The 13,834-nt window shown below is 53.4% G+C and overlaps 1 protein-coding gene across 1 annotated transcript; it reads right to left on the bottom strand.

Moving 5' to 3' along the window:
• Nucleotides 1–1,315: 1,315 nt before the first annotated feature.
• Nucleotides 1,316–7,210, bottom strand: KCNK15 (potassium two pore domain channel subfamily K member 15). Its single transcript, XM_057529848.1, has 2 exons — nucleotides 6,928–7,210; nucleotides 1,316–2,019 (listed from the first exon to the last, which is right to left on the bottom strand). The coding sequence occupies exons 1-2, from the start codon at nucleotides 7,208–7,210 to the stop codon at nucleotides 1,316–1,318; spliced, it is 987 nt and encodes a 328-aa protein (XP_057385831.1).
• Between the last annotated feature and the right edge of the window lie 6,624 nt (nucleotides 7,211–13,834).

Raw genomic sequence — 13,834 nt, 5'->3', positions numbered from 1 at the left:
GTTCTGTCCATGAGGTCATCTGACTCACAAACCCTGACGGGGAGGCACTGAGCGTGCCCGTTTGACGCATAGCTTCTGTGAGGGCAAAGTGGAGACTTGAACACGGGGCCTCAGGCATCACCTCTGGAGCCCTTTCACTCTACCACTGCCTCCTGAGGGGTGGCAGGAAGGCAGGACCCCTGGTCCTCAGGCCCACTCTCCACTCACTCACCTTTCACCCCCCTTCCCTCTTTGGGAGCAGGAGCCCCTCAGGCTTTTGGGGAGGGAGGGTTTCCTGGGCCCCTGGGTTGGAGCGGGTCACGTTGCATTGTGTTCATGACCATGTAGCTCATGTTGAAAATTAAAAGTTTTTGGCTTTTCTAACGTGGCTTGCTCTGCTGTGTGTTGACGCACTTCTCTCTGGGACACTAAAGGCCCTTAGTTTTAAGGATCTGAGTGCTCCGGGACGTCAGCTTTGTTAACGTCTCCTTATGGGGCTGGGGCCTGGCCCAGGAACCCTCCCAGAGATGCACAGGAGGGAACAGGGTACTGGGTGAACCCAGTCATTTTACAGATGTGGAAACTGCGGCCCAGGGAGGGGATGAGACTCCCCGAGGTCACATTGTGGGTGATTGGCAGTACCCAGATCTCACAGTTCCCAGAAGAGACTGTGGTCCAGGTGTCCCCGTGACACGGGTGTCAGCAAGGCCGCCCCACCCTTATCCCAAAGTGGGGCTGGCCCAGGACAAAGAGCATCAGATTTGGGGGTGGGACCAATTCCACTCTGCGCGCCGAGTAAGAGAAAGGAGTCGTTTAAATAGTGCAGAGATTTGCCCACTGGTCCACGCTGGACCCTAAATGTTTCCCTTCAGTCCGTCCCATCCCTGTGCTTCTCGCAGTGAGAGCCGCTGGCCTCCCTGGTAGGATTCCAGTGTTGGAAGTCATGCATTTCCCCACAACACGGAAAGCCCACCTCTTCACACAGCAGAAAAATGGGCACCTGCTTCCGTTCCGCAGGGCTAGCTGGGGACACGGGCCTGTGGCGAGCCTCTCCTTAGTGGCGGGTGTGGCCACGCCTTCTAAAACAATTTGGACCACAAGTGCTTTGCACCTACAGGGCGAGTTTAGAGTCATGCTTGTGCTTATGATGCGACTTTAATACATTTTTGGAGAGGAGGGAGGGGCTTGCCACAGAAGGAAATGAGGAACCACTCGTGGCAGAGGACGGCATTGAGGCCACGGCCCCTCACCCCTCTCCGAGCTCTGGGGAGGGTGTACTGACAGGTGAATCCAGACCCTCCGGCTCTAGGATCGACCCCCAGCCAGGGTAGGGCTGTCAGATGGACTTCCGCCGGGCCAGGGGCCTGCCTGCCCTGCCGCCGCCGCCTCCAGCCCCAGGGCTCGCGGGGGGCGAGAAGCCCGGATTATCGCGGGCCCACAACTTCAGCTGGTGGATGCGGTAGGAGATGGAGGTGGAGCCGGCGGGGTGGGCGGGGCGGCGGGGCAGGGCGGGGCCGCGGCTCTCGGGCGACCCCCGGCGGAGCGGGCGGGCAGCACGCTCGGGCGCGTCCGCGCTGGCCGCCAGGAAGCGCAGGACCACCAGGTTGAGGAAAGCGCCGATGACCGTGAGCCCCAGGAGGATGTAGAGGAAGCTGAAGGCCACGTAGGGCGGCTTCCTCTGCAGCGCCTCGTCGTTCTGCAGCGCCACGAAGTCGCCGAAGCCGATGGTGGTGAGGGTGATGAAGCAGTAGTAGTAGGCGTGGAAGAAGGTCCAGCCCTCGAAATGCGCGAAGGCGGCGGCCCCGAGGGCCAGGGTGGCCGCGCACACCAGCAGCCCGGCCACCACCATGTTCTCGGTGGACACGTGCGGCCGCCGCAGGCCCAGGCAGCGCTTGGCCGCCAGCAGGAGGCGCCGCACCAGCGCGTTCAGCCGCTCTCCCAGGCTCTGGAAGGTGACCAGCGTCAGGGGGATGCCCAGGAGCGCGTAGAACATGCAGAAGACCTTGCCCGAGTCCGTGCCTGGCGCGGCGTGACCGTACCCTGGAGGCAGAGAGGAGGGGAGGGTTGATGAGGGTCCAGCTCCATCTCACACTCTCACCCGCCTCCTTCCTGCCGGGTCTCCCTCCCCATCCCCCATAGCCGGCAGAGCATCTTGAAATGCTAGTTCGAACTAGGTCGTTCCCTGGCTTTAAAACCTTGCATGGTTAGTCATAATCGACCCAAATTGTAAATAATCCAAATGTCCCTCAACTGGGGAATGCATAAACAACTGTGGTACATCCATACAGTGGAATTATTTTCAGTTTCCTCAGCAACAAAGGATGGGTTTCAAACGTATTATGCTGAATCAAAGGAGCCAAGCTCAGAAGGCTACCTGTTGCATGGTTCCATTTAAATGACATTCTGGAAACATTCTGGTAAAACTATAGGGACAGAGAACAGATCTGTGGTTGCCAGACCTCGGAGTTGGAGGTGGGGTTAACTAACTACAAAAAGGCATGACAGGGGACTTCCCTGGCGGTCCAGTGGTTAAGACTCTGCCCTTCCAATGCAGGCGGTGCAGGTTTGATCCCTGGTCAGGGAACTAAGATCCACATGCTGCGCGGCCAAAAAAAAAGGCATGACAGAATTTTGGGGAACGAAGGAAATGTTCTATGTCTTAATCGTGGCTGCAGTTACAAGACAGGTTTTCATTTGGCAAAACCCGCAGAAGTGTACACTGAAAAATAGTGAATTTTAATGTCTGGAAGTTGTGTCTTGAAAGAAAAAACAGCAAAATCTTTTGTGTCTCCCCAGTCCCCACAGGGTAAAGTCCCAGTTCTCAGGTGATGTCCAAGCTGCTTCATGATCAGGACCCCCCTCACCTCTCCAGCCTCACCCCATTTTGTTTCCCCAACCAGTATGTCCTTTTCTCATGGTTCCCCTCCCCACCACGATCTTCTCCCCCTGTCCTAGTCCACATTTCCCTTCCCAGATCCTGCTCCAAGCCAGCTCTCACAAAACACCTCTTCAGTCGGGTGGAGTTCCTCACTGAGTCCCCTCAGCTGTTGTAGGGGACGTAAACATGAGTGGGCTTCCCTGAGTCTTGGCACACCGTGCCATCACCGTGGAATTAGTGGATATGTGTCTCTTCCAGGACTGAGAAGCAAAAGCTTTCATGGTATTCTCAAAGGGTCCCATAACCCAGGAAATGTCAGGTGGCCCTTCCCCAACAGAATATGCCTCCTGTAGCAAATTAGCTCCATCTGCCAAAACGTAAATACACCTCTGGCCTGTGCAGTTCCACACTGAGGAAGGTAGTCCTCCAAAATACATACACGCGCAAAGTGATGTATGCACGTGAGTTGTCGTTGCAGCACTGTTGGTCATAGTGAAAACTGAGAAACAGCCTAAGTGTCCATCAAAAGCAGCCTGGTTAAATAAGCCACGGCACCATTCAGATGTTGGCTGGGGTTCCCACTGGGGGCAATTTTGCCCCCGAGGGCACAGTTGGCAATGTCTGGAGACATTTTTGGTTGTCACAGCCGGGAGGTGGTGGCTGTGTGCTGCTGGCATCTAGTGGGTACAGGCCAGGGTCCTGCTTAACATCCTTTGATGCACAGGACAGTCCCCACAACAAGAATAGCCAGCCCAAAATGTCACCGGTGCTGAGGCTGAGGAGCCCTGCTAGTCAGCCATGAAAAAGAGGACACAGTTCTTCAGGGACTGATGTAAAAACATCACCAAAGGGCTTCCCTGGTGGCGCAGTGGTTGAGAATCTGCCTGCTAATGCAGGGGACACGGGTTCGAGCCCTGGTCTGGGAAGATCCCACATGCCACGGAGCAGCTGGGCCCGTGAGCCACAGCTGCTGAGCCTGCGCGTCTGGAGCCTGTGCCCCGCAACGGGAGGGGCCGCGATAGTGAAAGGCCCGCGCACCGCGATGAAGAGCGGTCCCCACACCGCGATGAAGAGTGGCCCCCACTTGCCGCAACTAGAGAAAGCCCTCGCACGAACCGAAGACCCAGCACAGCCAAAAATAAATAAATAAATAAAATAAATTAAAAAAAAAAAAAAAAAAGAAAAAAAAAAAAAAACATCACCAAAATATATGAAGTGAAAAAAGCAAGAGACAAAACAGCATGTATAATATAACGTATTATAACATGTTTGTGTGTGTGTTAAAGGAATATATAGAGAAGATATTTGGAAGGATACTCAAAAAACTGATAACTGCATTTGATCCAGGGAAGGGATCCAAGGGTTGAGGGACGGGGAGAGAGGGAGACTTCCTTTTCATCCTATACCTTTTGTACCCTGTGTGCATATATAACATTTGAAATATCAACCATATATATATATGTGTGTGTGTATATATATATATATATATATATATATAATAAATATTATATATATATATATTTAAAGATCTATGGCTCCACTTCCATGTTTTTACTTTATGGCCCTATCAGTCTGCCTCTATCTATTTGGGGGGGGGGAACTCTGCTGCCACTAGACGACCGTGAGGTCCGTGAGGCCAGAGACCATGCTGGTCATTTCTCTGTGTCCCTGGTCACCAGTGAATGCCCTGCACAGAGCCTGACACAGACTAAGGGCTCAATGAAAGTTTAATAATCAATGATAGGGACCTCCCTGGTGGTGCAGTGGTTAAGAATCTGCCTGCCAATGCAGGGGACACGGGTTCAATCCCTGGTCCGGGAAGATCCCACATGCCGCAGAGCAACTAAGCCCGTGTGCCACAACTACTGAGCCTGCGCTCTGGAGCCCGCGAGCCACAACTACTGAGCCTGCACGCCACAACTACTGAAGCCCACACACTCTGGGGCCCGCATGCTGCAACTACAGAGCCCGCGTGCTGCAACTACTGAAGCCCACGCGCCTAGAGCCTGTGTGCCTAGAGCCCATGCTCTGCAACAAGAGAAGCCACCGCAATGAGAAGCCTGCGCACCGCAACAAAGAGTAGCCCCTGCTCGCTGCAACTAGAGAAAGCCCGCACGCAGCAACGAAGACCCAACGCAGCCAAAAATGAATAAAATTATTTAAAAAAAAGAAATGAAAGAAATAATCAATGATAATAATAATAATCAAACCAGATTGAAGGAGGTGCTAAGTGTGAGACAGAGGAGCCACTTTAGGAATAAGAGGCCAGGCAGTACTGTTTCTAGCTGTTTGGGGGTATGTCAGGTTTTGACAGAAAGAAAAATTAATAATGGTAATAACTAAACATGCTAGGTACTCTACATGGATTATTTTATTTAATCGTCCAGTGACTGTATGAGATAATATTATTATCCCCATTTTACAGATAAGGAAACTAGGCTCAGAAGGAGGAAGCTGCCCAAAGGTCACAGGGCTGAGCTATTAACCACTATCCTCCATAGCTTCTCGGTGCCTCTCTTCTGTCCTTACAGAGCTCAACTCCTAGGTTCTGGATCCTGGCTCTCTGCAAGGCTGGCTTATGCAGCCTGGACCACACAGCCAGTGCTAGCGCCCCCAGGTGGCCAAAAGAGGCAAAACTACTGTTTGCACGGTCCCTTCCCTCCACTCCCCCCACCCCCTCCCAGATGCAGGTCAGAGGGGAGCAGTCAGAAGAGGAGGCCAAATCCAGCTGGGAGGCCTCCAAAAAATGTGGGGGAAGGCAGAGGAGGTGGATAGGGTCCCACACCACTGGGCACAGTAACAGGGAGGGTCTTAGGCTAGGCCAAGATAGGCAAGCAGGGGTGCCCACTTTGACAGGAGGGGTCAAAAGGGCTGAACGGGAGCTGGGCCCACAGTTGGCAAATAATGAATTGTTATTATTGCTAATTAATAGTCCCTATCTAGCCTCAGGCCTGTGCTATGCATTTTACACACTTGACCTCACTTAAACCTGGTAATCACTCAGTGAGGTAGCAACAATTGCACTTTGTAGTTGAGGAAACTAGGGCTCAGAAAGGTACAATCAATTGTCAGAGAAGGCAGGAGGCAATAGAGGTGAGAACAGAACTCTGGTCGATGTAATTGCAGAACTCAGGCTTCTAACTCCACTGCTAAACCCACAAACTCACATTGGCTTGCAAGAGCATTACGGAGGAACTTTCTCCGCGGCACTGCAGGGTGGTGGTCTAAGCCCAAAGGGACACCTGGACATCCACAGCTGGGGCCTGGGGAGTGGCTGGCACCCAGCGTGGAGCCCTGCAGAGCCTGCTTCTCTCCTTTTCTGCTTCCCCAGGCTTAGGCTCAGCAGGTACCAGCCAGACAGTAGCCATGGCAACGGCTGGCGGTCCAGATACTGCAGAGAAAGTGCTCTGGATCCCCGAGGGTGAGGTCCAAAGCTGGTGGTAATCAGTCATTCCTTCAACAAATATTTATTGAGTGTCTACTACCGGCTAGGCACTGGCCATACTGCAGGGACTAAGATAGAGTAGGTGCCCATTCTCTTTTGTGTCATAATACAAAAATCAATCTTTTTTTTAGTGCTTTCTATGTGTCAGGTCCTGTGCTAAAACTTTCTGCATATATTATCTCCTTAACGATAACTGTCTCACTACAGCCTTGAGATAGGGCCTATTAGCACCCCTATTTTATAGAGGAGAAAACTGAGGCTCAGAGAGGTTAAGCAACTGGTCTGAGGTCACACAGCCAGCGTGATGCAGCCAGGCAAGGAAGCAACTCCAGCCATTTGGGCTTCCGGCCCCATTCCATCCGTCTGCCAGCCCCTGGGGCGTTTTCTGACACTCCTGCGGGCCAAGCCTCTTGGCAAACGGGACCTACTGGCTCCTCCCAGCCTTGCCTGCGTGGAACGACAGACAGCCCATTCGACAGAGGGAGGCGAGTGAGGCTCGGCGAGCTGAAATGACTGGTCCAAAGTCACCCAGCTGGACAGGGACAGAAGTGGGATTCAAACCCAGGGACGCCGCGGGCAGCTGGGGATGGAGCGAGCGCTGAGGGGAGGCGCCGGGGCCGCTCACCGATGGTGGTAATGACGGTAATAGCGAAGTAGAAGGAGCCGGCGAACTTCCACTGGCGGCCGGCGCGGTGCGGCTCGGCTTGCAGCGCCAGGCGCTCCAGCTCGCGGTAATCCTCGGTCGAGAAGCCGTACTTCCTCCGCAACTCGCTCCGCTTCTGGGCCAGCAGCCGCTTGCGGCCGCTCTCCGCTTCGGACTCGAGCGCGTCGAAGACGGCGGCGCCCACCAGCAGGTAGGACAGGATGCACAGGATGAGCGCGGCGGTGCGCACGCTCTGCTTCCTCATCGCTGAGCCCTGGGCCCCGCTCGCCAGCCCGGCACCGTGCCCACCGCCGCCCCGTCCATGCGCCCCGACGGCCGGCCCGCGCCCCATGCGGCAGGAGCCAGGGCTGCTTGTAGCTGGGGTGCGGTACCCAGGGGCGGGGCCTCGGCGGGGCGGGGCGAGGGGGCGAGGAGGGCCGAGAGGGCTCCTGCAGCTGCCACTTCCCTGCCGCCCCCCCGCCCCTCCGCACACCTGCCTTTGTTTACCCGGTGGGGCCCCGGGGTTAAGGTGTCAGCAGATAGTGGGAGCAAAGCGCCCAAAGCCCAGGTCTGCAGGAGCCCTGTCTCCACCACTATCTCGTCCTGTGACCTTGGGCAAGTCGTTCATTTCTTCGTTTGGTCAGTCATCCAACAAATATTTACCAAAGCACCTACTGGTGCAAACAAGATTCCTGATGTAAATAGAGCTGATATCCTAGGATGGAGGGTTGGCTAAAAAGCAAACACACAAAGAGATAATTTAAGAAAAGTGTGAGAAAGAAAGAAAACTTCTTGCGGGGGTGGGGGGGATCGCCAGCTAAGGTTGGGGGGAGAAGGCCTCCCTGGGGAGGGACTGGGGCGGAAGCGTCCAGGCAGCAAGTGCGGGTCCTTTAAGCAGAGAAGCCAGTGTGTCTGGATCCACAATAACTGGGGTGCTGGGGGAGTAAGGGTGGGAGTGGGGATTGGAAGGAAGACAGAGAGTCCACTTCACACAGGGTTTTACAGGCCCTCCCGAAGGTTTATTCTTCAGTACAATGGAAAACCCTAGAGGGACTTCCCTGGCGGTCCAATGGTTAAGACTCCGCGCTTCCACTGCCAGGGGACTAAGATCCCGCGTGCCACGGGGCGCGGCGGAGAAAAAAAAGAAAAAGAAAACCCTAGAAAGGTTGTAAGCAGGAAAACAAACACCAACAATCTGATTGACATTTTAAAAAAAAAGCATTCTGGCTGTCATGTGGGAAAGGGATGGTGGCCCAGAGTGAAGGTCAGTTAGGAGACTTTTTTTCTTTTTTTGGCCGCGCTGCCAGGCATACGGGACCTCAGTGCCTGAACCAGAGATCTGAACCAGGGCCCCCTGCAGTGGAAGCACGGAGTCTTAACCGCTGGACCGCCAGGGAAGTCCCCAGTTTGGAGACTCTTGTCGTCCAAATGCGTGCTTAGGGTGGCCTGGAATCAGGGGCATCGCCCTGGAGATGGAGACAAGTGGGTGGATCTGAGATGTTGGCGCCGGGGGTGGAGCCGGGCACACACGGCCAGCCACATTTCCCAGCCTCCCTCGCGCTTAGGGGTGTCCATGTGACAATGGAATGAGGGCAGAAGTGACCTGTGCCACTTCCAGGCCTGGCCCATAAAGCCCTCCCACACGCCATGCCCCCACCTGTCTTCCCCAACGGCAGACTGAATGCGGACACCTAGTCTTTAGGAGAGGACAGAGCCACGGGGTGGGAGGAGCTGGGGTGCAATGACACATTGCAAAGGGTCTCCCAAAGGAACACCTAATTTGAACTTCTGTGGCATTAAGCCCCTGACGTCTGGGGTCCATCTGTTACCACAGCTAGCGTTACCCAGATGCGCACAGCAACAGGACTTGCTGAGGGGGTTGGGTGTGGAGGGCGAAGGGGAGGACGACTCAAGGATGATCCTGGGGTCCTTGGCCTGAACAGCTGGACGCTTGGGGCACCTTCCATTGACCTCACTCCCTGAGGAATCTACCCCTGCCCCCCCAGCACCAAGGCGACACTCATTTCGGAGTCCTGGGTGAGCCTTCATGGGGAGTCTGGGCAGAGCACAGGCAGTCTCTCCTGCAGCTCTCTGGGGCACCCACCTTCCCAGGTCTCTGCTGCAGCCTTGACATGCATCACTTGTCCCCCTGTGACCATTCCAGCCCCTCTTCCTGCAGCCCCTTTGCATTTTTTTGCTCCAGCTCCATTAAACTTTCAGCTCCTTGTGCAAACTCTTGCTTTGCTTGGAACAGTCCTCTCCCCAGCCCATTCAACAGCCAACATTTATTGAATGCCTGCTAGGGGCTAGGCATTGGTTGAAGCACTTTACATGTATTCATGCATTTAATCCTCACAACCTCCTTATGTGATAGGGGCTGCTGGCTAATGCCCTATTCATCCTTCACCTCTCCCTTAGTTGGACACCTTTCCTGACTCCTAAGATGTCCCTCCTCTGTGCTCCTCGAAGACTTCCCGTGCTCCTGCCATCTCTCATTCCTCCCACTGCATTGTAATTCTCGCGTTCCATATATGTGTTCCCCTGAGGACAGGGATCCCATCTTGGTCCCCAGCCTGTCCCCAGCAACCGGATCTGGCACAGAACACACATCCAGGGATTGTTTGTGGATGAACAAGCGGCAGCAGCAGCACGTAGAGCACGGACTCTGCACCCCGACTGCCTGGGATTGTATCCTTCTTTCACTTACCAGTCGTGTGAACTTGGGATGCCTCAGTTTCCCCAGTTTAAAATGGGGTTAGGAAAGTTCTTATCTCATAAGGTGCTGTGGTCAGCAGAATAATGGCCTCCCTGAAGATGCCCACGTCCTACCCCTGAGACCTATGAATATGTTAGGTTATGTGGCAAAGGGGAATTAAGGTTGCAGATGGAATTAAGGTTGCTAATCAAGTGACCTTGAGATGGGAGATTACCCTGATGATCTGGGTGGGCCCAATGTGATCCCAAGCGTTCTTATAATTGGAAGAGGGAAGCGGAAGAGGGGGAACCAGAGAGATGCAAGGTGAGAAGGACTTGGCCTGACGTTGCTGGCTTTGAAGATGGAGAAAGGGAGCCACACGCCAAGGACCACAGGTGACTTCTAGAATCTGGAAAAGGCAAGGAAACAAATTCCTCCCTAGAGCCTCCAGAAAGGAATGCAGTTCTCCCAATGCCTTGATTTTAGCCCAGCGTGACCCGCGTAGACCTCCATCCCACAGACCTGGAAGGTAATACGTTTGTGTTGTTCAAGCCGCTAGGTTTGTGATAATTTGTTTTAGCAACAACAGGGCACTACTACAGTGGTTGTGAGGATGGTGAGGATTAAATAAGCTGGTAGATGTGCAGCCCTGAGAGCATCGTCTGGCCCTGACGACTCATCTAGAAGTGTTAGCCAGTGTTGCAACTATCACAACAGAACAAAGGCCCAGGACCACAGGGATGTTAGACTCAGTTCCTGCCCTGACTCAGTTCTTGGGCAGAATGGGGGCCCAGTGCCTGGTAGAGGGGGCCTTGGACCCCTTCTTCCCCTGAGAAGCTAGAGGGGGGCAGCTCAGCAGCTCAGAAGCGAGGGTGCTGGTGCTACTGCCTCAGCTTTATTTTTAGCGACAGTGTCAGCAAGTTTGATTTTCTGATTCCTGCTCAGACTTCAGAGGAACAGAAACCTGGGCTACAGTCTCTGAGTGGGCCCAGGTGGGGCACCAAGGACCTATAGCCCGAGAAGTGCCTGAGAAGAGCTTATGGGGCCAGTAGGGGTGGAGGGAGCTTGCTCTTAGGGGAAGGGCTGGGTCCACCCCGGGGACAGTTAATGAGTCCTGGTCCTGAACACAGCTAGGTCAATGAGGCCTGGGTTTAAATTCTAGCTCATCCACTTTCTACCTGGGTATCTGTGGATAGAAGCCTTCCGCTTCTCTGCACCTTAGTTTTCCCATGTGAGAAATGGGGGTGATGGGCATGCCCGCCTCCTGCATTATAAAAGACACCGTATGTCACTTTCCAGGTGCCCAGGAGCCACTTTTCCTCCCTTTTTACAACTGACTGCCTGCTGATGTCAGGAATTCTTTTTCCAGAAGCAGGGGCAAGACTAAGACTGTGGAGCGATGTCCGCACTAGGAATATTCACAGACCTTGCTAAGGGAGCCCTCACTCCCCAGTGCAGGAAGCCGGGGTGCGGAGGAGAAGAGACCCCGCTTGCCAAGTCCTCGCAGCCAGGCAGCGGCTGAGTCAGAACTGGAACTCAGGGCTGTCTGGCCCCCCAGGGTCATGATCCTTCGGATACACGGTGCCTCCTCATCAGGCAAGATGCTGGGGGCTTTATCACCCTCCAGTGGCCTCTCGGATCTCACTCTCCTAATCTCTAAGGTGGGTTTGAGGAGCGCTGGCTTCCCGCCCCCACTGTTGTGAGCGTCTCATGAGACGAAGCTGAGAGGTGCTTTGTCAAATGGGTCCGCTGGCGGGGGAGGCATTACTGGGGCCACGAGGAGCTGTCTGGCCCTGCCAGGCAGGTGACTCTGCCCTGTGCTTGGCATTTTCGGTTCCGTGGCTCTATTTTAAGCCAGAGGAGGTTAGAGTTTGTTATGTATGTTTCTCAGCTTGGAGAACCGTCAGCTGAGCAGTCACCAAAAGCAGCAACACCCCAAGGCGCTCCCTGAAGCTCCCCCTCCCTCCGCCTCCCCCTCCCTTCTTTTTTCCTTTCGGGAACCTGAGGGGACCTAGTGATTTTCCTCTGTCCCTTCATGCCAGAGTCGCACCCGGGACCCATCAATGAGGCGTGGATCTTCTTCTTCCAGAACTGCAAGGTTGCCAGCCTTGAGGACAACAAGATAGGTGATTCCAGGCCCTAACTGGGTCCTCTACACCTTTCAAAGCACTTCACGTCCCTGAGAAGTCAAGATCCTTCTGAAAGCTGTAGAAAGCCAGGCAGGCCTTGTCATTCCCACATCAGGGAGAGGAACAGACTCAGACAGAGAATAAAGGCTGCCGTCTAAGGTGCCACATGGTAGGTAGGACAGTGGTTAGGAAAGAACGTGAGTTTCTGAGTGAGCCAGACCTCAGTTCTACCTTGGGCAAGTGGCTTCACCTTTCTGAGCCTCAGTTTCCTCATCTGTGACATGGGGGTAAAAGTGTCTGCCTACCAGTGTTCCTGTGAGGATTAAATGAAAGCATGAAGGGGCACTCAGCACAGATTAGGTGCCTAGCAAATGTTAGTGGCCCCTCCACCCAATTAATTTCTTCTTTTCCTTTTCTACACAGCTTGTTCCCCAGATGTACTGAGATCTTAAGGGATTGATTTTTATAATTAGAATATAGTTCAGTAATTTTCCAGAAGGTCAGAAGCCCTGGGCATTTTCCCTGATAAGATCTCTCATCTCTCTCCTAAAAGAATGGATTATTTTGACCTCAGGGGATGATAGGTACCAGCTCCTTCGAGATGGCAGCTGTGGCCTTTCTGTAGCTTGGGCATCATTTAGGGATCTGGGTTGCAAGAAATTAAAATCTGCCTCTTGCTAATTTAAAGAACATTATAGGTAGGATTTGGCGGGGGAGGGGGTGTTTCTTCCAGAATCTTCCAGGCACTGTAAAACAAGCTACATGGCTTGGGGGACCCAGAGAGATGGAACCTATTGCCAGGAAACACCATAGCCACACCCATGTGTGGGCACCATGGTTCCCAGGCTGGTGAATATATTATTTGGGAGGTAGGGGGGGGCGACAAATGACAGCTGTCTGAGCATGACCCTGTCTCTGGCTGTTGGGACCCTCCAGGGCTGCTCAGAGGATTCCTAACACGTGTTTGTGGCCATTTGGTTGGAGCCATTGGGAGTTTGTTCTTCTCCTTCCTGAGGATGGATATCTTGAAGTTATTGAAGATACTAAAACCTTTATTCTGGTTAATAATTTTAAAAACGGACAGAAGTATGGGGGGTGGTTATTAAAACATCCTCTCTAGTTTCAAGTACAATTGAGAATTTCCTCACTAAAAGGTTTTTCTGAAAGAGCCTTTTCTCTCTCTCCATCCCCACCCCCATTTTTTCCCTGCTGTTCCTTTGGTCTGAGGATTGGACTGGATTAGAAGGACATTTACTGAGCAGTTACTAGATCCAAGCAGGGAGCTAGGTAGGCACTTAGCAGGCATCACCTCATGCACTCCCCACAACAGCAAATACTTTTTTTTGGCTGCGCCTTGCAGCATGCGGGATCTTAGTTCCCCGACCAGGGATCGAACCCATGCCCCCTGCAGTGGAAGCTCAGGGTCCTAACCACTGGACCGCCAGGGAATTCCCAACACCAGGCACTTTTAATCCCACCTTCCAGAGGACGAAGCCAAGGTGCAAAGGAGTGCGGTGTTTTGCCTCAAGTCACGCTGTTAAGTAGGGAGGGGAGCCGTCCCATCCTGCTGTCAAGCTCTTGCACCTAAAGGTGATGCTTCCCCCACCCTGAGGACCTGCAAGGGGTTCGGGCACAAGACGGCAGCTGCTGCCATGTGGCCATTCCAGCTCAGCCGTTGCCCCTTCTCCTCCTGCCAATGCCCATCCCTCTCGTTCTCCAGTCAACATAAAGAATTGGAATCAAGAGACATCTGAATCACAGGGGGCAGTGCTTGCATTTCAGAAGACATCATTGGCTGGAAAAAGTCAAGGCACTGACATTAAAGAGCCTGAGATGCTAAGAAAGGCACATGTTAAAGTAAGGACAGCACAGAACTGTGCTGTCGCATAGGGTGGCCACTGGACATAGGTGGCCATTTATACTTAAGATTTAATTTAATTAAAAATTCAGTTCTTCAGTTGCAATAGACACATTTCAAATGTCCATTAAACACATGCTACATTGGACAGAGCAGATACAGAACATCTCCATCACCACAGAAAGTTCCATTGGACGTTGCTGGTAC

Source organism: Balaenoptera acutorostrata, chromosome 15 (genome assembly GCF_949987535.1).
Source record: "Balaenoptera acutorostrata chromosome 15, mBalAcu1.1, whole genome shotgun sequence".
Classification (NCBI taxonomy): domain Eukaryota; kingdom Metazoa; phylum Chordata; class Mammalia; order Artiodactyla; family Balaenopteridae; genus Balaenoptera; species Balaenoptera acutorostrata.
This window is presented reverse-complemented; position numbering and strand designations above follow the sequence as displayed.